Source organism: Mustela nivalis (assembly GCF_964662115.1).
Source record: "Mustela nivalis genome assembly, chromosome: 18".
Taxonomy (NCBI): Eukaryota; Metazoa; Chordata; class Mammalia; order Carnivora; family Mustelidae; genus Mustela; species Mustela nivalis.
In genome coordinates this window covers 29696446-29722576 of record NC_139037.1, presented here as the reverse complement: position 1 = coordinate 29722576, position 26131 = coordinate 29696446, and the positions used below count along the sequence as shown (strand labels likewise).

Sequence of the window (26131 nt, the reverse complement as noted above, 5' to 3'; positions counted from 1 at the left end):
CCACTTTGAGCTGTAATTCATTCTCTGAACTCCAGGTCACTCACATCCATTCGTTTTAAACAGATTAATTTATTGATTCCTTTATTAATCAATTTATTATATAACAATTTCTTAAGTGATTCCTACCTTGTAGAATTTATAGTCTAATAGTGGAAACAGATAAGTAAATAACAGGGAAAGTAATTAGCAGGGAAACAGGGCAAGTAAATAACAAATGTAAAATTACAACTTGTAGAGAACTCAATAAAGGAAGAGACTAGACTGCTGTGGAAAAAAAATGGGGATGATCGTAGATTGTGTGGTCAGAACGTCTCTCTCAGGTGGTGGTATTTAAGTGGAGACAAAAAATAAGCTAGATAGGGAAAGACTTTCTTGGAAAAGAAAATAATGTATGAAGGCAAGAAAGCTTAATAGGTTGGAAGAAATGAAGGAAGTTTAGGGCGGCAGGAGTATAATAATAGAGGAAAACCATGCAAGGTGAGAAATAGGCAGAGAGCAGATCATACAGGACCTTACAGGGCATTTTGAAGACCTGGATTTTACTAAGGATGTGGCAGTCAATCATTGAAGATTTTGACGTAGGGGAGTACTGTGCTTTAGATTTCAAGAATGACACTTTGGTTAAGAATGGATTAGAGAAAGGCAAGGATGAAAGCAAAGACTACTACCACACTTGTTGAGGTAAGATGATGACGGCTGGCACTAGGGTAGCAATATCATCTGATTTGATAGAGACAGAGAGGAGATGGGAATGGCAGGGGCATTGACAACTTCATGACGGATTAGATATTAAAGAGAAGATGTCAAAGTGACCTCCAGGTTCCCGGCTTGAGGACCTAGAAAGATGATGGTGAGATTTACTGAGATGAACAGAAAAGAAAAGGGGAAAAGGTTTGGCAAGAAATTAAGTCTTGAACACCATTCTCAGGCAAGACCTTGGGAAGGTAGAAGGCTGGGGGTGGGGGGCTACCTTTATCTGAATGATAGTGGTCTTCGTTGGAATAGGTGTAATTATGTATATGGCACCATATTACAACGTACTTATAAGCTGTGTTTTGTGACGAGCAGGCTTCATATTTGTGTTAGAAAAATTGGTAACTGAAATGATCTTTTTAACAATGCAGTTTTTGAAAGTATTTGTGAAGATTTTCTTAATACAGCTTTTATTAGATAAGTTTTGAGAAAAAATCTGTAGTATTAGATGGGTTTTGGTATTATTTGGGTGATGGTGCAGAATTCAGAAGTCTTACAATCTTGATGTTCTCAAGAAAGTTGGCACTCTTTAAAGTTACTAGCTTGTAGGCAGCCTGATATTATATTTATCATTTTTAATGAGGCTTCTGGTGTTTATGGGTAAAAATTATAAGTGCAGGCCATTAAGAGCTATTTATCAAATAACTATAGATACTGATGTTTCTGTTATAATTTGTCATTAACTTAGCAAATATCTTTTTTTTTTACTGTACTTTTAAAACATTTTTTAACCAGTAATTTTAAATATTGTTATTGCTACAAAGGGACACAGTTGAAATCTGAAGAGAAAAAAAAGAAAGATTATTTTTCTTATTCAGTGGTCATTTCAGTTTGGTTTACCTGACTTAAGCAGCTACAGTATAAAGTGTATTAAATTTTATACTATTGGAAATCAATGGCTGTGCTTCTGAATGATAACTGCTAATGTATCTTATTCTTTTATAAGAAAGAGGAAAAAAGGGGTGCCGGGTGGCTCAGTGGGTTAATCCTTTGCCTTCAGCTCAGGTCATGATCCCAAGATCCTGGGATTGAGCCCTGCATGGGGCCCTCTGCTTAGCAGGGAGCCTGCTTTGCCCCCCCCTCTCTCTCTGCCTGCCTCTCTGCCTACTTGGGATCTCTGTACGTCAAATAAATAAAATCTTTAAAAAAAAAAAAAAAAAAGGAAAAAATGGCTAAGATAATGGTTAGGTTTCGTGTATTTTACATAAAGTTTGTTTCATCTTAAAATTTTGTGCTTTATTACACATTACTAAGTAAATTCCAAGTTACTCTTTTTTTCATGGAATTAGCTGGAATTCAGTATATTTTTTTCCAGTTATGTTATCTTTTACAGTGTTTATCTTTAAAATGGCAATTAAATATTTATTCATTAAAATTTTTTCTTCAATCAAGGAACTGGAAAGCTTTCCCTAAAATAAATCTAGGGATTCAAGATTCTACATTTAGTGTACTTATTTAGTCCATTTTATAGATAAAGAAACTGAGCTACAGAGAAACGGAGTTGCCTCAGCTTTCTAGTATTAGGGAATATTTTATATCAGGTTACATAAATTAGTGAATTCACTACATATCGAAATACAAGAATACACTTAGTTCTGATTTGGTGAATGTGAGTTCAGATCAGTAGTAAAGTTTACATAAATCATTTCAGAAACCATCCTATATTTACTTACCAATATTAATTTGAATGACGCACTCTAAATGGTGACTTAAAAATATTTACTTATGATTCATCTTGTTTCAGTTAGGTTTTTAATTTTTTGATAAGTTTCAGAAAAGTATATGTCATAAGTTTATAGCTCTATGATTTATTATAAAGTAAACATCTCTGTAACCACAACTTAGGTCAAGGAATAGAATGTTATTGGCAACCCCCAAGCTTCTCTCCTACTCCTTTCCAATCATCACTTCCTTTCACCCTCCCAGAGATGATCACCATGCTGACTTCGAAAATCATAGAGTAGTTTTGGCTGTTTTTGAACTTTATATAAGTGAAATTATATAGTATGTGTTCTTTTGCTTAATATTATATTTTATAATATTAGTAATATTTTTAAAAGATTTTATTTATTTATTTGACAGACAGATCACAAGTAGGCAGAGAGAGGGGGTGGGTAAGCAGGCTCCCTGCTGAGCATAGAGCCTGATGCGGGGCTCGATCCCAGGACCCTGAGATCATGACCTCAGCCAAAGGCAGAGGCTTAACCCACTGAGCCACCCAGGTGCCCCTAATATTAATAACATTATGAGACTAATCTGGTTTTGTTTTGTTTTTTTAATTTTTAAAGATTTTATTTATTTACTTATTTATTTGAGAGAGAGATTGAGGGAACAAGTGGGAGATGGGAGAAGGGTCAGAGGGAGAACCAAACTCCCTGTGGAGCAGGGAGCCCAATACAGGACTCGATCCCAGGACCCTGGTGTCATGACCTGAGCCAAAGGTAGTTACTTAACCCACTGAGTCACCCAGGTGCCCAATTTGTTTTTTTCCATGTAGAAGTAGTTCATTCATTTTCATTGCTGTTGATTCTAATGTAGGATGAAAACATTTTTAGTTTGGAACTGTTGTAATACTGACTGATGAACATTTCTAACATTTCTGTACATGACTTTTGGTGTGCACACATTTCTGTGGCATATATATTTCTAGAAGTAGAAAAATTGGTCAAGGATATGCATATATTCAATTTTACCAGTAAAGCTATATCATTTTCCAGATTTGTTGTTCCAATTTATACTTGTTTTAGCAGTGTGTGAGAATGCCAGTGGCGTTATATTCAGTTATGTGGTTTGATTAAAATACCACTCTATAGTATTTGAAAAATCTTGTGTTCTTTTTTAAAAACCTCCAAATATAAATTGATGGGTAGGTATTTCTACCTAGTAAAACATAAATGAGTACCTCTGTTATGCCTGTTGGATTATGGCATATTCAAACAAAACATAGTTTTTTGTTTTCAAAGTTTTCAAATAAGAGATCTTTTCTCTATCCTTAAAAATGTTTGGTTTTGCAACACAGTGACTAGTACAACATTTTAGGGGATATGGTTTGGAAAGAATGAAAAAAATAACATATCTAACTTAAGAAATCTTAAAGGAGACAGGAAAAAAATTCAGCAAAATGAATATGGTAACTATTTGGGGACATGTACATGGTACTTAGAAATAAGGCCCTGGGGAAGGAGGAGGAAAAGTATTATAAAGATGTATATCATTCCTGAGATGAATAGTGTTATATCAGAAATGGCCAAAGCTCGCAGGGCTACTAACAGGGTTATATATCATTATGTATATAGGGACCCAACGAATTGCTTTCCTGGTATATTCTTGGTCAGAGACCTCAAGGAAGGCAATGAAATGCTATACGGTCTCATTAAGGTAGTGAGAAATTGAGTTTTATATCTTTATTATATTTTAGTAGAAAGAAAAAATGTTTTAAATAATTTATAGTATTCCAGAAAAAGTGGAATTGAGTTTCTCAAGGATTTGAATGTGAAATCGCATCTTAGAAGATGTATTGAGGAAGATGTGTCAACATTTGACTGAATTCGAAATGCAAAGTAAATGGATTTGATAGAAATGAAGTCACTGCATAAAACCTTATGTCTATTAAACTACTTTAAATGAATCAGAAAGGCAAGGAAAGCTATAAGAAAGAAAATCCCAAGATAGTGTAGTGTCATAGAAGCTGAGAGAATTTTCAGAAGGCAGAGGGTTACTTGAACTGAATTCAGGAAACATTTCTACAGCTTTTGTGATAGGCCAAGCAGACTGGTAACTGGTACTGCAGATGAATAAGTCATGGGCCTTGTTCTTTAAGCATTCAGTGCCTAAATGGTGTATGTATCATAGATGGGAGATGCATGGATGATTGGAGGCTTCATATAGAAGATGGCATTCTTTAGTTCAGCTTCTGTCACTTTTGTTAGTGATGGCAAGTTTCTTAGTGGTCAGATGCAGGTTGAGAGAACATTTGGATTTGCCTAGGAGCTTTAGTCACCTTTGGAAGTATAGTTTCAGTAATTTTATCAGGGCAGAAAGTGAAGTGCAAGAGGTTAACAAGCAAGTGGGTATTTGATAAATGAAGACAGTTGATCACTTATTCTCAATATTTGTCACTGTATGGAAGGATAGACATAAGGTGATTTTGTGTGTGCGTTTTTGTTAAGGTAGGAGAGACCTACTGCCTAAAGTTAGAAGGGAAGCAGGTAATTGCAAAGGGATGATTAAAGATCCTAGACAGAGTTGGAATGTATGTGGGTGTAAGTTGCTTAAAAGCTAGATGGAATGGTATTAAGAGGCGAAAGGTTTATCTTTGGAAAAAAGTCATGCTTCCTCTTCTGAGAACAGCTAGAAGAAAAAGGATAGAAGCAAAGAGAGAAACATGCTTCTGAAAAGGTGACTGGCGAGTTTCAACTGGAAAATCTTGGAAGAGTAAGTAAGAGGCAGGATTTTCCTGGGGTGAGATGGGGGTAGTTAGGATTGAAGGCTTAAGGAGATAGCCTAAAAGCATAGGGAAATGAATTTAAACACTTTCTAAGCAAAAACAAGGACCACCTTGTTTTAATACCATTCTTGTTTTAATACTGTGCCAGCCATATAACAAATATTATAAATATGCAGAAATGTTAATTGAATTGGGCTGAGGTCTGGAGGTCACATTACATTGGTATTGTTAATAGAATATGGTAGGTTGAGTGAATTGAAAATGGTCACAAGGATATTGAAGCAATAGAGATTATTAGCAAAAGAATCGGAGGAGGTCTGGAGAAGCTTAATAGTCATGGGAGAGTGTGAATGACTCTTGGGAAATCAGAAATGAGATGACAGGTGTGAGAGGAAAAACTGCATTTATTAAGTGCTTTCTATGTTTTAGGAACTTTGAGTGTATTTCTAAACTGTATATATTTCTAAACTATTCAAAAACCCTGCAAGTTAGGTGGTGGTAATCCGCCTGGGTCTCAATTTTTAATGTATTTCAAACTTTGGAAAATTGTGCATTTAAATCAATTTCCTGTTTTTAACATTAATTGAAATTTATTTAGTTATATATTTATACTTCATTTGTTTAGGGGTATGATTGATGTTCAGGACTGCTTCAGATAGACAGCTTGACCTGACTCATTAGCAACTGGGAAACTTAAAATCTGTTTTCAGCATCAGCCCAAAATTAGTTACCCTCAGTCGTCTTTTACCAAGAGTAGAGATGAGATTATGTTTTAAAGATTTCCCTTTCTGTGAGATGCAAAGCAAGACTAAATTAAATGTGAATGCCAACAAAGTAAATAATTGAATTTAGGAAATCACTATCTGCAAAGGGAGATGTTAATATAAACATTAAATGAGTGCTATTTGGTTTTCAGGTCTTTTAAAGCAAGGAGTCTTTTTTTTTTTTTTTTTTTTAAGATTTTATTTTAAGTAATCTCTACACCCCATGTGGGGCTCATACTTAACAACCCTGAGATCAAGACTTGAGTGCTCTACCAACTGAGTCAGCCAGGCACCCCTGAATCCTTTGTTTTTTGAAAATCCTACTGTGAAATAATCCACATAAAGCACTGTGTAAATGGTTTTCAATCTGGGCTCTTTGGAGCACTGGGTAATCTTTAGCCACTGGAAGGAAGAGAGGGCTTTAGGCCTCACCTTCACCCATTTCCTCACCAATAAAAGATTTCTCCCTGAATATTCAGCTTTTATAGATCTTACAGATTTAGATTTTGAGTAGGATTTTCTCTCTCTCTCTCTCTTTTTTAAAAGACTTATTTATTTGACAGAGAGAGACACAGCAAGAGAGGGAACACAAGCAGGGGGAGTGGGAGAGGGAGAAGCAGGCTTCCCACCGAGCAGGGAGCCCAATGTAGGGTTCGATCCCAGGACACTGGGATCATGACCTGAGCCAAAGGCAGACACTTAACAAACCACCCAGGGATCCCTCGAGTAGAGGCTGTGCCATTTTACATTACTAATAGCAATGTATGGGATTGCCAATCTTTCCACATCCTTTCAAACACTTGTAATTTTTCATTTTAAAAATAATATTCTTAGTAGTTGAGAAGTGATATCTCATTGTGATTTTGATTTGCATTGTCCTAATGACTGCCATTGAGTATCTCTGTTTATTGGCCATTCCTGTATCTTCTTTGGATAAATGTGTAGTGAAGTCCTTTGTCCATTTTTTTTTAAGATTTTTATTTATTTATTTGACAGAGATCACAAGCAAGCAGAGAGGCAGGCAGAGAGAAAGGAGGAAGCAGGCTCCCTGCCAAGCAGAGAGCCCGAGGCACGGCTTGATCCCAGGACCCTGGGACCATGACCAGAGCCGAAGGCAGAGGCTTTAACCCACTGAGCCACCCAGGCGCCCCGCTTTGTCCATTTTTAATTAAGTTGGGTTGTTTATAGTAGTGACTTTATAGGAGTTCTTTATTAATTCTAGATATTAAACTTTTATCAGATATATTATTTGCATATTATTTTGTCCCATTCTGTGGGTTATCTTTTTACTCTCTTGATAGTATTCTTTTGTGCACAAGTTTTTAATTTTTTGAAGCCCAATTTATGTTTTTTTTTTTTTCTTTTGTTACCTGTGTTTTTTATGTATTTAAGAAACCACTGCCAATCCAAAATCATGAAGATTTGGCCGTATGTTTTCTTCTAATAGTGTTACAGTTTTAGCTCTTAAATTTAGATCTTTGATATATTTCTGTTGATTTTTTTTTTTAATGGTATAAGGTAAGAGCTCAGCTTTATTCTTTTGCAGGTGGCTATCTAGTTTTCCCAACATCAGCTATAGAACAGACTGTTTTTTTTCCCTACTGAATGTTCTTGGCGCCCTTGTCAAAAATTAATTGACTACGTGAGGGTTTATTTCTGGGCTTTCTGTTCCATTTGTCTCCTTAGGCCAATAACACTTTGTTTTGATTAATGTAGTTTTGTAGTAAGTTTTGAAAGTGGGAAGTGTGGGTATTCCAATTTTGTTCTTTTTCAAGATTGTTTTGGCTATTCATGATCCCTTGCAATTCTATATATTTAAAGATGAGTTTTTCTATATACGCAAAAAATCATTGGGATTTTTATAGGAATTGCATTGAACGTGTAGATTGCTTCGAGCAGTATTGTTGTCTTAACAATATTAAGTCTTTCGATGCATGTACACAGGATGTCTTTCCATTGATTTAGATCTACTTTAGTCCCTTTCAGTACTGTTTAAAAAAAAAAAAGATTTTATTTATTTATTTGACAGAGAGAGATCGCAAGTGGGGGTGGGGTGGGGAGGAGAAGCAGGCTCCCTGCTGAGCAGAGAGCCAGATGCAGGGCTCGATCCCAGGACCCTGAGATCATGACCTAGCTGAAGACAGAGGCTTAACCCACTGAGCTACCCAGGCACCCCTCAGCACTGTTTTGTCTTCAAAATGATCTAGTTTTCAGTGTATACATCTTACATGTGATTCATTAAATTTATTCCTATTATTTATTTTTAAGATTTATTTATTTGAGAGAGAGTGAGTGAGAGAGAGCATGAGAGGGGGGAAGGTCAGAGGGAGAAGCAGACTCCCTGTGGAGCTGGGAGCCGGATGCGGGACTTGATCCTGGGATTCCAGGATCACGAGCTGAGTCAAAAACAGTCGCTTAACCAATAGAGCCACCCAGGTGCCCAATTTTTATTTTTTTTAATACTATTGTAAATGGAATTGTTTTTCTAAATTTCCTTTCCGGAATGTTGATTTGCTGTCTTAAAGAAGTGCAACTGATTTTTCTGAAATTATCCTAGAATTTTGTTGAATTTGTTTATTAGCTTTAGCAGTTTACATGCATGTGCGTGTGTGTTATTTACAGTATTCTGCATATAAGATCATGTTATCTGTGAACAAGATAGTTGTACTTCTTCCTTTCTAACTTAGATGTCCTTTATTGCCTATTTTCTCTGGCTGGATTTTTCAGTACTATATTGGATAGAAGCGGTGAGGGTGGGAATCCTTGACTTGTTCCTGATCTTGGGACAAAAGCTTTCATTCTCTTACCATTGAGTTTGATGTTAGCTTTAAGTTGTTCATACATGGCCTTTCTTTTCCTGTTTTAGTCAGTATTCTTTTTTTTTTTTTTTTAAAGATTTTATTTATTTATTTGACAGAGATCACAAGTAGGCAGAGAGGCAGAGAGAGAGAGGGAAGAAGCAGGCTCCCTGCTGAGCAGAGAGCCTGATGCAGGGCTCGATCCCTCTACCCTGGGATAATGACCTGAGCTGAAGGCAGAGGCTTAACCCACTGAGTCACCCAGGCGCCCCTTTAGTCAGTATTCTAATCATAAAAGGGTTTGGAAGGGCGTTAGATTTTGTCAAATGCTTTTTTTTGCATCACCTGATATGATATGCTTTTACCTTTATTAATATAGTATATTACATAGATTGGCTTTTGTATGTTAATTACCTTTACATGCCTAGGATAATTTCCACTTGTTCATATAATATACTCTATGTGTACATATATGTATATGTATAATATGCTGCTGGATTTGGTCTGCTAGTATTTTCTTGACAATTTCTGCATCTGTATTCATAAGAGATATTAGTCTTTAGTGTCTTGTGTTTTTGGTTTGGGGTTTTTTCCCTTGTAATGTCTTTGGCTTCATTATCAGGGTAATGTTAGCTTCACAAAATGAGTTATAGAGTACTTCTGATCTTTCACTTTTGTGGAAGAATTTGAGAGTCATTGGTGTCAATTCTTTAAATATTTGGTAGACTTCATCATGAAAACTATCTGGTCCTGGGCTTTTCTTTGTTGGGTGTTTTTTTTTTTTTTTAAAAGATTTTATTTATTTATTTGACAGAGAGAGATCACAAGCAGGCAGAGAGGCAGGCAGAGAGAGAGAGGAGGAAGCCGGCTCCCTGCCGAGCAGAGAGCTCCATGCGGGGCTCGATCCCAGGACCCTGAAATCATGACCTGAGCTGAAGGCAGCGGCCCAACCCACTGAGCCACCCAGGCGCCCCTGTTGGGTGGTTTTTGATGACAGATTCAATCTTACTTGTTTTAGGTCTATTTATATTTTCTACTTATTTTCTTATCAATTTTGGTAGCTTATGTGACATACAGTTTTTCAGTTTCATCTAGGTTTATCCAATTTGTTGGTGCAGTTCATATTGTTCTTACAATAGTATTCTTCTATCAAAAGGACTTACTGTGGGTACCTGGGTGCTCAGTGGGTTAAACCACTGCCTTCGGCTCAGGTCATGATCTCGGGGTCCTGGGATTGAGTTTCCGCATCAGGCTCTCTGCTCAGCAGGGAGCCTGCTTTTCTCTCCCTCTCTCTCTCACTCTCTCTCTCTCTCTGCCTGACTCTCTGCCTACTTGTGATCTCTGTCTGTCAAATAAATAAACAAAATCTTAAAAAAAAAAAAAAAAAAAGGACTTACTATGCCTATATAAAAAGAGCTTATAAGGTCCTTATATAGACTTGTAAAGTCTATATTGTAAAGTAAAAGTATATATATATATCTTTTTTTTAAAGATTTTTAAATTTTATTTATTTGACAGACAGAGATCACAAGTAGGCAGAGAGGCAGGCAGAGATAGAGGAGGAAGCAGGCTCCCTACTGAGCAGAGCCCAAAGCGGGGCTCGATCCCAGGACCCTGGGGCCATGACCTGAGGCTTTAACCCACTGAGTCACCCAGGCGCCCCAGTAAAAGTATATATTAATATCCTCTTTTGATCCTGTTTTTAGTAATTTGGATCTTCTCCTAGACAGTCTAGTTAAAGATTTCTGAATTTTGTTGATTTTCTCAGAGAACTAATGTTAGATTTCATTGATTTTGCTCTATTGTCTTTTTCTTTATTTCATTTCTCTACACTCTAATCTTCATTACTTCTTTTCTTCTCCTTCCTTTGGACCTAGTTTGCTCATTTCCTTAAGGTGTACAGTTAGGTTAGCAATTAGATATTTTTGTAATGTAATTGTTTACAAGCATGAGTTTCTCTTAGAGCATTGTTTTTGCTTTATCTCGTAAGCTTTGCTATGTTGTATTTTCAGTTTTATTCATCTGAGGGAATTTTGTAGTATCTCTTTTTATTTTTTAGATAGGATTTTTCACATTTCATTAAGCTGGAAATATTTTGTTTGTAGCTTTGAAAAGAGAAACTGTAGGGGAGACCTAATTCTTCAAGAATTTGAAGGTTGTCATAATTAAGTTTATTTAAACAGTCACGAATTAGATGTCTAGGAAGGCAGGAAGAAAAGTGAATTTTTAAAAAAACTTTTTTTTTTTTTTAAAATATTTTATCTATTTATTTGACAGAGAGAGATCACAAGTAGGCAGAGAGGCAGGCAGAGAGAGAGAGAGGAAAGCAGGCTCTCTGCCCCATGTGGGACTCGATCCCAGGACCCTGAGATCAGGACCTGAGCCGAAGGCAGCGGCTTAACCCACTGAGCCACCCAGGTGCCCCAAAAAAACTTTTTAACAGGTATTAAATATACCTTAACAGGAGTTGTTCTAGAAATTCAGATACCTTTTTTCTTTTTTTTTTTTTTTAATGAAGAAATGGTGAATTCAAGTTTGCCAGCTTTTTATTATGCCAAATAAAGATATTCTTTTAAATGACATATATCTCCTATTGTTATCATTTTAGTCATAAAAAATGTTTCTGGGTATAACTTAGGTGTTTTGGTCACTGTCAATGAGAGAGTTTCTATTTGCCATCTTAAAATAACTAAATGTTTATAACCACCAGTGATAAGATTTTACCACAGTAAAAATGTTAGTCAAGCCAGAGAAGAAATTTTAAACCGTGAAATAGCTCCCTTTTGCCTCTAGGATAAAGTCCAGATTTCTTAACATGGCTAATTTAAAGCCTTGGATATCTGACCTCTGCCTGCCTTGGCATCTCTGGCTAGTAGTATGCTCTAGCCACACTAGTCTATTGAGTAGTTCCTGAAATGCTATGTCCTCCCTCACCTCTGGGCATATCTTGCAGTGTTCTCACTGTGCTCTTACCAGTTTTAGGGATAATTCGAGAGAGTGATGGGATTATAAAAGACTTGTTTCCTATCCTAATAGGGATTACCGCTTCCTTTATTTAGTGCTTTCTAATCCCCCTTTGAGGCAGACAGGACTGTAGTTAATAGTTTGCATTGTTTTTTTTTCCCAGATGAAAACAAATCATATGTGATCTTCTCAAAGTCCTACAGCTAGAAGGTAGAAGAGCCAGGACTCAGGTCTATGTTTTGTTTTGTTTTTATTTAAGTATCCTGTTCTTTCTAATTCCTATGCAGACATTCACTGATTTAGCAAAAATTTATTGTGTGCCTGCTATGCCAGACAACATATTAAGGAAATAAAGAGGACAACGGTGTTCCTTTTTTCCCCCAGGCCATACAGCCTAGTGGAGAGAAAAGAAAAATATAATTCTTACTATAATGGAGTGTTATTTGTAGTATGGACAGGTTATAAGACAGACAGTTGAGTCAGAAGAAGCCTTCTATAGGAGGTGAATCCCAAACTGAATTTTCCCCAAGTATAAATTTGAAATAGCTATGGGTAATTCATAAACAAAGTAAAAAGTAATGTAACACAAATTTAATACTGTGCAGAAATCCTGAAGGGATGACTAATAGAAAGCTGAATAATTTGGTAGGACTCAGTGCTGCTCATATTAAATGGGATGAAACTCTTGAATGTGTTGAGCTTACTGGGAAGCCTAATTCATTTAGTAGAAATATACTGAGGGATTTATTTGGAAAATATAGAGATGTCTTGAAAAAAAAAAAGCAACTATTAGACATTCAGAAAGTCAATTTACCTCTGAAGTAAGTTTATATGTGTATTATATACACATATAATATATATATATATATAAATCCTGTTTGGGAACACAGTCAACAATGTTATTTTTTCTCTGAAGGCGCAGTTCAAATGTTGCCTCATCTCTATGCCTTTACCCATCTTTTCCAGAAATAATTAATTGCCACCTAATATAACATTGTGCCGTGTATGCATCTCTGCCAAGGCATGCATCTCTGCTTGTTTACGTGTTTTCTTCCCCTCTGCATTATGAACTTTGGGAAGGCTAGAGTTCTGTCCCATTGATGTACAATCCTCATGTCATTGGCATCAATAAATGTAGAAATGAAGATCGAGAAGTAGTTTTACTTTGATTCTAAATACTTGTCTCAACCTTAAAAGAATTCTGTCCTCCATATATTTTATTTTACTGTACTGGATTGAGAAGGTCCCTACAGCAGTACTCCAGCTTACATTTCTGCCTTTACTTTTCACTCTTCCCCGTTTGCGTGCCCATGGCAGTACTCATCCCTTTCCCTGAATACGTACTTCCTCCCTCCCTTGGGGCCGTTTCTTTTTTTTTTTTAAAGGTTTTATTTATTTATTTGACAGACAGAGATCACAAGTAGGCAGAGAGGCAGGCAGAGAGAGAGAGAGAGAAAGAGGGAAGCAGGCTTCCTGTGGAGCAGAGAGCCCGATGCGGGGCTCAATCCCAGGACCCTGAGATCATGACCCGAGCCGAAGGCAGCAGCCCAAACCACTGAGCCACCCAGGCGCCCCTTGGGGCCGTTTCTTTATTCCTGAAGCTTTTCCTGAATAACTTGCTAAGTATGCTCTCTTCTCTTTATAAATTATCTTAACTTGCTAAGTATGCTCTCTTCTCTTTATAAATTATCTTATAGATGAGCTTGTACCTCTCTTAGACAGTTACCATATTTTATTCAATATATGATGTGCTTTTCTTGTGCATTACCCCCTGCCTCCTGCGTTTAGATTCTGAACTTCCTGAGGGCAGAAACTTCAGTTTCTGCAGCGTTGCTTTGGATATACTGGATAGTCCATAAGTATTTGCTTAATGAAATAGCAAGTTAAAATTAGATTGACATGATATTTTCATCAAGTTAGAAAATGCTACCTTTACAGAATGAATTACAGCAATAGATCTTCAAGTGGAACTTACATGAGCATTGTGTCATTTGTAGAATGAACTGTTCAAATAGAAAACATGGCTTATGAGATTTTACAAATCTCATAAACTCTTGAATGTTAAAAAAAATAATGTAAAAAAATATTTTTTGTAATTTGCCTTTAGTCTCTATTTGTACTTTTTTTTTTTTAAGATCTTATTTATTTATTTGAGAGGGAGGGAGAGAGAACACAGAGTGAGAGGAAGAAGCAGACTCTCCTCTGGGTAGACAGCCTGATATGGGACTCCATCTCAAGATCCCGGCACCATGACCTGAGCCCAGGGCAGACGCTTAACCAAGTGAGGCACTCAGGCGCCTAATCTCTATTTTTATAACTAAAGTCAACTATTTACAAATATCTTTTCACATATGGAATGTGTATCTTCATAATATAGTGTTGGTATCTATATTCATTTTCTTAATCATTAGATGTTCCTCTTATGTACTGACTTTTAGCAAAGCACAAGTAACATGTATTGATAATCTTCTATTTACATGTCAAAATTCCCCTTCAGAGATCAGTTATTACTCATCTTTCAAGTGCCTGAAGTTCTTTATCAATTAATATTCATTGGATGATAAAATAGCAAAATTATTTTCTTTTTTTTTTTTAAAGATTTTATTTATTTGACAGAGAGAGATCACAAGTAGACAGAGAGGCAGGCAGAGAGAGAGAGAGGAGGAAGCAGGCTCCCTGCTGAGCAAAGAGCCCGATGTGGGACTCGATCCCAGGACCCTGAGATCATGACCTGAGCCGAAGGCAGCGGCTTAACCCACTGAGCCACCCAGGCGCCCCACAAAATTATTTTCTTAATTAAAATTTTTACTTCTCCCCTATTTTTTTTTAAAGATTTTATTTATTTATTTGACAGAGATCACAAATAGGCAGAGAGGCAGGCAGAGAGAGAGAGAGAGGGAAGCAAGCTCCCTGCTGAGCAGAGAGCCCGATGTGGGGCTCGATCCCAGGACCCTGAGATCATGACCTGAGCCGAAGGCAGCGGCTTAACCCACTGAGCCACCCAGGCACCCGACTTCTCCCCTATTTTAGATAAGCCTCAGGTTACATAAATGTAGAAAACATTCTGCTTTAGCACAGTCTACAGTCATGTAAAAAATTCAAGGACTATACCAGTTCTTTCCTATATGGACTATTACTGCTCTGATATATCATTTATTTATTTCCAAAGCAGACTCCTAAGAATTGTTGAATGTGTTTTGAGAATTAATGTATAAGAGGCGCCTGGGTGGCTCAGTCATTAAGCATCTACCTTTGGCTCGGATCGTGATCTCAGGGTCCTGGGATCAAGCCCCACATCAGACTCCCTGCTCTGTGGGAAGCCTGCTTCTAGCTCTACAACTCAGACTGCTTGTGTTCCTCTCTCACTGTGTCTCTCTCTCTCCCTGTCAAGTAAATAAAATCTTTTTAAAAAATAAATAAATGTATAAGCATGTAGTAAATCTGTATAAATTCAGAATGTTTTATATTTTTGTTTAAGTTCACTGTTAATAGCAGAAGGTAGAAATATATACAATAATGTGATATCCTTCCAGTAATTTATTTTCAGCATTCAGTTGGGCTGTAGATTTTTATAGTTGTGGGTTCTGAACTCTTGAAGTAATACATTCTAATTATTCAAAAAATTACTTTAATCATTCTAAGATGCTTATATTTTCCACTTTTAACATCTCTAAAATCTTGGGGTGGGGGCGCCTGGGTGGCTCAGTGGGTTGGGCCGCTGCCTTCGGCTCGGTCATGATCTCAGGGTCCTGGGATCGAGTCCCGCGTCAGGCTCTCTGCTCAGCGGGGAGCCTGCTTCCCTCTCTCTCTTCTCTGCCTGCCTCTCCATCTACTTGTGATTTCTCTCTGTCAAATAAATACATAAAATCTTTAAAAAAAAAAAAATCTTGGGGTGGTGCCTAAGTGGCTAAGTCAGGTAAACATCTGACTCTTGGTTTCAGCTCAGATTGTGATCTCAGGGTTATGAGATTGAGCCCCGTGTTGGGTTCTGCACTCAGTGTGGAGTCTGCTTGAGATTCTCTCCCGCTCTCTCGCCTCTCCTTCCACTCTCTCTCTTTCCTTCTCAAATAAATAAATAAATCTTAAAAGAAAATCTCTGAAATTGGGATGTGTCTCAGTACCCATGTGCCAGGTGGGGGTCATGGAGTACTTACCTGTGTGTACACACACTTAGTCATAGTTGTTTATATTGCCATTACCAGTTGGGTTATGTACATTAGTACTACATGTGCGTTATTTAAAATGTCTTTTTTGGGGGGCGGTGTCTGGGTGGCTCAGTGGGTTGAAGCCTCTGCCTTCGGCTCTGGTCATGATCCCAAGGTCCTGGGATCAAGCCCTGCATTGGGTTCTCTGCTCAGCAGGGAGCCTGCTTCCCTTCCTCTCTCTCCACCTGCCTCTTTGCCTGCTTGTGATCTCTGTCTGTCAAATAAATAAAATCTTTTGAAAAAAATAAAAATAAAATGTCTTTTTTTTTTTTTTTTTTTTTGCAAGTAGGCTTCACGCCCAGTGCAGAGCCCAACAGAGAGTTTGAACTCACAACCATGAGATAAAGAGTAGAGCACCAAACCAACTGAGCCACCCTGGTGCCCCTAAAATGTATTTTTAAAATATATTATTTTCCCGTATTTAACCAAAATGTTGTTGATTATGCAGAGAGGCACAGGAACAGAATAGCAGAGCATAATTTAATATTAGAGAAGCAAATATTTGTTGTCGAAGGAATGAGAGCAGTTCACATTTACTTACAGAGCAATAATCAAGTATTTTATGGACCAAGCAGACTATCTTAAGGCAGAAGAAATTATCAGATCCTTTTGAATAAGACTAAGTCTAAAATCCTTTGAAATGGTATAGTGCCGTAGTGTAACTGGCAGCATTTTCTTTTCTTTACTTTTCTTTTTTAACATTATATCAACGAATGATGTACCTCATACTTGATGATATACTGGATTTGGTAACTTTCATTGTATTCCTTTTTTTGTGTTCCTCTTCATAAATAATCATATAACCGTATAAAATCATAAGACATTGCTTTCCTGATTAATAACTTATAGATGTTCCCCAGTCTGGAGTCTGAAGCAGAAACTAATAAGATACGTTCCAGAGAAGTGATGTAACCTACCTTCTATTTTGCCAACGGCCTTGTTCAGTTCAGACCACATAGCCTTTCATCTGCTCTGTCTCACAATTATAAAATCTGGAAAAATAACTTTTTCCATAATTTTCTTCTTCCAAAATCATATATTTGTTAAAGGACTTAGGTACATACCATTGTGATTAATAATAAGGCAGTTTCCAATTAAAGTTAACATAGGGGACGCCTGGGTGGCTCAGTTGGTTGGACGACTGCCTTCGGCTCAGGTCATGATCCCGGAGTCCCGGGATCGAGTCCCACATCAGGCTCCCAGCTCCATGGGGAGTCTGCTTCGCTCTCTGACCTTCTCCTCACTCATGTTCTCCCTCACTGTCTCTCTCTCAAATAAATAAATAAAATCTTAAAAAAAAAAAAAAAGTTAACATAGAATTGGGACCCCTGGGTGGCTCAGTTGGCTAAGCCGCTACCTTCAGCTCAGGTCATGATCCCAGGGTCCTGGGATCAAGTCCCACATGGGATTCCTTGCTTAGTGGGAAGCCTGCTTCTCTCTGTCTCTGCCTGCCACTCTGCCTGCTTTTGCACTCTCTCTGTCTCTGACAAAGTCTTTTTTTAAAAATTAACATAGAATTTTTCAAAAGTATTTGTACATTAAAATAGTGAGCATTTTCTTTAAGAAATTTCTGTTTTCTAATATGGACCTCCCAAAATAGAAGTTCTGGAAAAGTTTCTTAGGACTTTGCTAATATTTGATTAAACTAATATGTAGAGCAGCAGGAACCTTCATTTGTGGTTCTCTCGGCAAGACGGTAGAGCACAGCCATAAATTACCTTTGTTGAAAGTATTTGGAAAGCTACAGATCTGGAACAAAATGAGCTGGCCATTTCATATTAATGAGTAACCTATTAGATCCTTTCCACACATAAATAGCATGTATGTGTGTGTATATGTACATATATTCATGTAAATGTAGTCATTTTTGCTCTTCAGACTGTCATAAAAATAATTCATTGCTTAGCTCAAGCTACTGTTTATATTTGCCTCAGCTTGATTGTCACCACACATTTATTTACACAGTTTAGTAAATAAGCAGTATTTATATTCCAAATGACTTAATGAGGGCAGGAGAGAGACTTAGGGACAGAGTAATGACTATAACCATTAACAGAAAGATTCTTGCTTTTGCTACATGAATATCTAAATCAATTGGCTGTTAGGAAGGCTGATCTTCCATGTAGATGAGCCGTGAACCATGGTAGCAGTATGTGGGAACATCCCAACCATCCCCTGTCTGCATTGTCTGTCAACTGACCAGATGCTTAACTCATCTCATTTGGCCCAGTTTAACATGATCTCATGCAATTGTCGTTGTTCTTTTAAAAATAAGTAAATAAATAAAATTATTTATTTATTTATTTATTTAAGAGTGAGAGAGAGAGAGAGAGAATCTGAAGCAGACTGCACACTGAGCGCAGAGTCCCACACTGGGCTCAATCCAACGACTGCAAGATTGTGACCTGAGCTGAAACCAAGAGTCGGTTACCCAACCAACTGAGCCACCCAGGCACCCCATACAATTGTTCTTCTTCATGTATTTCTGCATATACTGTATGAAACAAGAAGATGCATCTGCTCAAGAGGTCTAGAGCAAAATATCACAACACACTAATCTGAGAAAATCTGGTATCAGCTATGTTAACAAGCTGTTACTTTGAAGTGTTAATACGTATATATTTTAAACATGCCATAGCTGCTGGGGAGTGATTGTCATTTCATGGTCAGGAGAGAGTCTGACATACCATTCTTAGGTTTACATTCTTTCATCAAAATATATGAACTTCAGCAGCACCTGGGTAGCTCAGTCAGTTGAGCATCCAACTCTTGATCTCAGCTTAAGTCTTGATCTCACAGTTGAGTTCGAGCCCCATGTTGGGCTCCATGCTAACTATGGAGCCTACTTTTAAAAATATATGTACATATGTATGTATGTGTGTAAACATATATATATGAACTTGAAATTGAAGTACTATGCATTATTAGTTTCAAATACATACAGTCATGTCCCATGCACCCGCATTTTTTTCCTTGTATGGAATATCAATGAGCTTTTTGCAGTTTTTAATCATTCTACCAAAAAATACTGTATACCAAGATTGTATGTTTTTTACACCATATATAAACTTTGTAGAACTTTAATGAATTCTCATCATTAAACTTGAATTGTTTTTCTTATTTTCCTAGGATTCTGACACTTCATGACATGTCATTATCTAGAGCAATAATGAACATTGACCTGTTTCGGATTAGTTGATGACCTTTGGCAATGATCCAGTAATATCCACTACACAGAAGCCGAATATACTTCATTTGGAGTGAATAGCCCGGATTGTCACTGGATTTTTCAAGATGACAGATCCAATGATGGACTTTTTTGATGATGCCAATCTTTTTGGTGAGACCTTAGAAGGTTTGTCAGATGATGCATTTGTACAACCAGGACCTGTTTCACTAGTTGATGAATTGAACTTAGGTGCAGAATTTGAGCCTTTGCACATAGACTCACTGAACCATGTTCAAGGTACTCCAACACATCAGAAGATAACTGATTATGAGCAGTTAAATCAGTTTGATTCAATGAAATTTCACCAAGTCAATCAGCCTTTTGGTAGCCCAGCTGAACATGTGTTATCTCCACACTCTCAGTTTAATTGTTCTCCGATCCACCCCCAAAACCAGCCCAATGGTTTGTTTCCAGATGTAGCAGATGGCAGTCCAATGTGGGGCCATCAGACAGCTACCAGCATTTCCAATCAAAATGGGTCTCCTTTTCACCAACAAGGACATTCTCACTCTATGCATCAAAATAAAAGCTTTGTGGTACACCATGACTTTGCCTTATTTCAGGCCAGTGAACAACAAACACAGTGCACTTCACTACGCTCACAGCAAAATAGAAATAATCTTAACCCAGGGCAGAATTCTCTCAGCCAGTCTAAAAATTTTATGGATGTTAATGTTTCTGGTCCGCACAGAGTCAGTGTTAACCACCCTTCACAAATCCCTAATGCATCTACGTCGCAACAGTCTCTTTCGATGCAGCAGTTTTCCCAAACGTCAAATCCTTCAGTTCACTTCCTCAAGTGTAGCAATCATCAAGAAGGGAATTTCAATGGACCTTCTCCAAATATGACTTCTTGTTCTGTCAGTAATTCACAGCAGTTTTCTTCACATTATTCCTTTTCCAGTAATCATGTCTCACCAAACAGTCTTCTGCAGACCTCTGCAGTGCTTGCACCTAATCACACAAATCAGACTTTATCCGATTTTACCGGAAGTAACTCCTTTTCACCTCATAGGGGAATCAAGCAAGAATCTACTCAGCATATGCTAAATCCCAATACATCGTTGAATTCAAATAATTTCCAAATGTTGCATTCATCACATCCTCAGGGTAATTATAGCAATTCAAAATTATCTCCTGTGCACATGAACTTCCCAGATCCTGTTGACTCAGGAACTCAAATGGGCCATTTCAATGATCACGTAGAAACTAATGGCTTTTCATCTTTAGAAGAGAATTTACTTCATCAAGTGGAGTCTCAAACTGAGCCGTTTACAGGACTTGACCCAGAAGACCTCCTCCACGAGGGTCTCCTTCCCCAGTTTGATGAGGCCGCATTTGGACAAGATCATTCAAGTCATGTTTTAGATCATGACCTTGAACGGCAGTTTACTTCACATCTTGTAACTCGGCCTTCGGATATGACTCAAACACAGCTGCATGGCCAGGCTCGGAGTTGGCACTCTTCGCTTTCCAATCATCAACATTTACATGACAGAAATCGCCTATATTTACAGCGACAGGTATGTGGCTCTTTTATTTTGGTGAGTTGGGATAGGATGGGCTTTTTTTTTTTTCCCCTCTTTTTTTTAAGTTAATTTTATGTGAGACATATCCAGGATTTTTCAAACTTAGGCATATTTTGACATAGTTCCTATTGCTTTAACAGTCTTATATTTGAAAGTGATTTCTTGATGTGTTCAAAGCAATACATTAACTTCTATATTTAGAAAATGATAAGGTTTTAGGACCTTTTTTGTAACTTTGAATTATAATTGCCTTCAACAGAATGATTTATTATCAAAAATGAAAACTTAACCATAATTAAAAGGTACAATAGTCTGGGAACATTTTGTCACAAATGTAATGAACATAGTGCTAATATTCCTATAAAAAGCTCATAGGGGCACCTGGGTGGCTCAGTGGTTTAAAAAGCTCATATAAATTGATAAGCAAACTTTTAGAACTTCACTTGATAACTAAATAAAGCAGAGGAGCTGGAATTCACAAAAGGGTAAGTTGAATTAGTAAACAGAACACTCAGAATAATATGCAACTTTAATAATTCAATTTGCAGCCTGGTTTTATTTTTATGTATTAGAAAAAAAATGTTTGGTTAATGCTGACACATTTATGGTGACATTGGGACTTATATAGCTTTGTTAATTGACACAAATATTTTGGGAAACAGTTTGATAGTAAATTTGAATATAAAAATACTTTATCACAATAACCCAAACACAGGAAAAGTAATATACCCAAGGATATTTTTGTTACACTATCTATACAGGACAAGTGGAAGCATCATAGTTTATTATCATAGAGTATTAGATGGACTATTACAGGCATTAAAAGGTTTGAAGACTAACACTGACAATATGTTAGTGATGGGGAAAAACCATAATTCAAAATTAAGATCACAGTAAAGCGGTTAAGAGTATAAGCTCAGGTACCAAACTACCTGGATTAGAATCTTGGCTACTGTTACTTACTAGCTGTGTGACTTTTAGCTAATTAAGAGAATTTTATTCTTTCTCATTTGCCTTATCTTCTAAGTGCGGAGTACTAACAGGATCTAGGTCTTTGATAAAAATTAAAAGGGTTGTAATATGTGAAAATACTGAGAACTGTGCCTTGCATATAGTAAGCACTTAATGTTTTTATAATTTTTTTCATAGCAGTATGAAAATACACATGGAAAAAAATATTGAAAGGAGATAGATTGTTTTAGGGTAGTACAATTATACTTTCCTTTGTTTTCTATAGTTACAGTCATGTTACTCTGTTGTTTTAATAATAAAAATAGATTTAATGTAATATTTTATCACTTACCTGAAATCTTGTTGAATTAAGGATTCCTAAAATGCTTCAATGCCTTGGTTACCTGTGAGATCTGGTGGACAGTGTAATATATCACAGTACTTGAAATTAAACGTTTAGGAACCATTTATTCATCTCAAAGCCTTGAAACGTTTGAAGAAGATAAACTCTTTTATCTTTTCCCTTAGTTTGATTTTATTTCTGCTTCCAATGTTATTTTCAGTACATTTTTTGAAATGTCTGGTAGATTTTAAGATAGTTAAAAGACACTCTTAAACCTTTCCTCCTCTTTTGTGGCCTGAATAGAATATTATGATTTTGCTCCCTCTACTGGAAGAGGATCAAGCATCTTCTTTAGAAGGACCCTGGGAAAAACCTCTACTTCTTGAACCTTAAGTCATCTATCCTCTTAATCTGAAGTTTTCTGACTAGTTGGGACTAGTCATTTTGTGTAGCATATACTTGAAGGTGTGAAGCCCGAAATTTATTTATTTTATACTTTTGTTTTGCTAGGTCCTTGTCATCATTGTAGTTTTTCTTTAATTTATGTTTTCCTAAACATGTTCTACTGGCTTTGAAAGAAGTTATAGATTTGGAGTGAATAAAGAGTAATTTTAAATAACTAAAGTAGTTCCCAATGCTGGCATGTAGATGGTATAATCTGAGAGGAATTTTTTTCAGAACCATCCTAAGCAACCTTTCATATATCATCTTACTCTACTGATAAATTCACAAGGCTTTATTTAAACGTACTTACCTTTTTGTTTCAGAGTTTGTTTTGTTTTGCTAACTTCTTGTTCTTTATGTTGAAAAACAGATCAAGGGCAGTTGGTTTGGGATAATTTTTTGACTTATTGAAAAACTAGTCTTAAGTTTCTGGAATTTCTTAGTGTTAAGAATGATATTTGGGAGTTGTTGATTGTGGGGATGAAAAGGAGGGATGGATTTGGTAAAGAAGGTAAAGGATTATTATGATTTAGTTTTATGGATTGTATGTGGGTTTTATATGTACTGAATTATAGGTCACATATCCTACATATGTGAAATTCGAATGATTTGGTATGTGTAATGTGTCATAAATTTTGACAGAGCTTTACAAGTTTATTTTGCCTGTGTAATTTTTGGCATATTCTGGATGGTTATGTTTATTACATAGCAAAAATGTCATATTAATAAGGACTTTTGTTATGGTCTTTCCCCAGATTCTGTGAAAATAAAATTTTTAAAAGATTTTTTTTAACTGTCTGTCTTAATTGCAGTAATTTCATTTCAGACTAAATTAGCATCGTTAAATATGTATAGATGTTAAGAGATTAAAAAATAATAAAGTGGCATAATTTTTGGTATATCAAAATTTAAAAATGAGATACATTTTATACAGCCGAAACAAGATATTCTTTAACCCAATGTGTGAAAATTCACAATGGCACTCTATTCAGAATTCCGGAAAGCTTCAGTGAGAATGTTGAATATGTAAAGAATACTTCTAAGCCTTGCTTTTACTTATTTCCCAACTGAGATGGGGTGGTTTTGGTTATAATTTCAGATGTCTTTAAGTAAGTACTCTGTGTCAGTCCTTAAAAACAGTGAATATTGCTGAGAATATTTCTTGTATAACTAACTCTAGAATTTTACCACTAACTAAGAGAAAAGAGGGTGCCTGGGTGGTTTAGTGGGTTAAAGCCTCTGCCTTTGGCCCAGGTCATGATCCCAGGGTCCTGAGATCGAGCCTCACATTGGGCTCTCTGCTCAGCGGTGAGCCTGCTTCCCCTGGCCTCTCTCTCGGCCTGCCTCTCTGCCTACTTGTGATCTCTGTCAAATAAATAAATAAAATCTTAAAAAAAAAATAAGAGGAAGGAAAAAAGGTACGAAGCTAGCAAGTGTTCCTAAATGTAAGTGCTCACTAAACATAGTACAGAAAATACTAGCCTTATTTTCATGTGTAATTTTTAGCGCAAAGGAATTTTAAGAAAAAAAATACCATAAACTTTTCGTTGCTCCCTTGTGACAAACACTTTCTTCTATTTTATAACACAAAATCTTGCATTTTTGTCTTATTTGTGAAGTAGAAATCACATAGAGGATTATGTGATCTCTCAATGTTTAAATTCAACTTACTATAAAATTTTGACAGAGAAAAATATGTGGGATAGCTGAGATAGCAATCAAAACAGAAAATAGAATTTTAGGATAGACATAATGACACATAATTCCTTGTTGGCTTTGTACTGTGATGAATTCATCACTTTCCTTAGTATCCTGAATTTTTATTTCATTTTCTTCCTGAACATAGGGAATTTGTATTACTTACAAGATTTTAAAGAAAGTAGAGAAAGACAGGTTTGAACAACCTGTGTAAGACACATTTTAAAACAATGGATCAGGGGCGCCTGGGTGGCTCAGTGGGTTAAGCCGCTGCCTTCGGCTCAGGTCATGATCCCAGGGTCCTGGGATCAAGTCCCGCATCGGGCTCTCTGCTCAGCGGGGAGCCTGCTTCCCCCTCTCTCTCTCTCTGCCTGCCTCTCTGTCTACTGGTAATCTCTGTCTATCAAATAAACAAATAAAATCTTTAAAAAAAAAATAAAATAAAACAATGGATCATTGTCTGATAAAAAATTTAGTATGTGGGGACGCCTGGGTGGCTCAGTGGGTTAAAGCCTCTGCCTTCGGCTCGGGTCATGATCTCAGGGTCCTGGGATCAAGCCCTGCATCGGGCTCTCTTGCTCAGCGGGGAGCCTGCTTCCCTTCCTCTCCCTCTGCCTGCCTCTCTGCATGCTTGTGATCTCTCTGTCAAATAAATAAATAAAACCTTTAAACAAGTTTAATATGTGTTTATTAAAAAATTGGACCGTATAGAAAACAAAAATAAGTTGTAATAGCACTAGCACTGTTGACATTTTCTGTAGGAGTTCCTAGTGAGATCTGTTGTCTCTCTCATCCCTGTCCTCCACCGACGTATTTCTGTGTTTTTAAGAAATAAAGTTGGAATCATTATAGTTCATGCTTTTTGGCAAATGGCTTTTTTAACCTTCCAGTTAATATGTTGCAGACATCTTTCATGTCATTACCTATTTTTGTGAAAATGATTTCGAATACCTGAATAGTTTACCCTTGTAAGGTTGCTAAAGTACCATGTAAAAAATAAGGTTGTTTTTGAGACCTGGAAAAATCTGAATCAAGTTTAATTAAAGTATCTTTTTATTTTTCTTGCATGTATTACCATAATAATCTAGTTTAAAGGAGGTGCACAGCAATAGCAAAAATTATAATGACTAACACATAGGGCACTTACTTTGTGCCAAGACTATTCTAAATTCTTAATAATAACACATTGATCCCTCACAACAGTCCTTTTATTTGGTTATAGTTGTTTCCTTGAATTTCCATGGGAGGAGACTGAGGTACAGAAGACTTAAGTAGTATACTTCAAGTCACACAGCCAAAGTGGGGATAGCCGGTGGCCAAGACAAGATTCAGACCAAGTTTGATTACATTATATGTGGTTGTAACCACTTTCACTTTCTTTCAAAGTGTGTTAATACATTGTAATATAGAGTAATAATATACTAAATGATTTTTCCCAACTCCCTCCTTCTTTCAAAAATGTATCCTACTGATGAGGCAAAAACTTGCTTTAAAATCTCTAAGTGGAAAAGAGCATACATCTCATGGTTTCTGGCTGTATCAGCAATCATTTGTCCATTACAGAGGTAAAAACAACCCCGAAGCAAAGAGAAGTAAAGCAGAATAGCTGTTGCTTCCAAAAGTGTTGAGATATTTTTTATAAAATTGTGTATAAGATGATAACAACAAATGTCCTGAAGGTAAACCTGATCATTATCTTTAAGTGTTTGAAGAACCTTACAGGTCAGAAATAGGCCTACTAAGTGAGTCACAGAAAAGCAGATTGTCATGGGATATTAAGGAAGAAGTTTGAAATAAATGTCTTTCCATGAAAGCTTAAATAGAATGGTCCAGATCGGTTACAGAAAGAAGTCCTATAGTGAGTGTAAGATGCATTAAATTAGTACGTCCTCACAACTCTTAAGACTGGTTGCAATTTTGGGTTGCATTGCAGGATGTATCATTCCTGTTGCCTATTTAGTTCCAGAGTGGTGTTACAAATAATGAAGAAAGGTAAAGAAATATGA

The 26131-nt window shown here is 36.6% G+C and overlaps 1 protein-coding gene across 10 annotated transcripts in view; it reads left to right on the top strand.

The window, feature by feature from the left end:
- CHD9 (chromodomain helicase DNA binding protein 9) overlaps positions 1-26131 on the top strand; it is a 221324-nt gene that overhangs the window by 59324 nt on the left and 135869 nt on the right. For 9 of the 10 annotated variants that reach the window (XM_082712153.1, XM_082712156.1, XM_082712144.1 and 6 more), the window contains exon 2: positions 19061-20683. In XM_082712153.1, coding sequence (XP_082568279.1) covers positions 19226-20683 — 1458 coding nt within the window. In that variant the 5' untranslated portion in view covers positions 19061-19225. Of the gene's footprint in view, positions 1-11889; positions 11957-19060; positions 20684-26131 lie in introns of all 10 variants that reach the window. The other variant, XM_082712154.1, reaches the window with a different exon arrangement.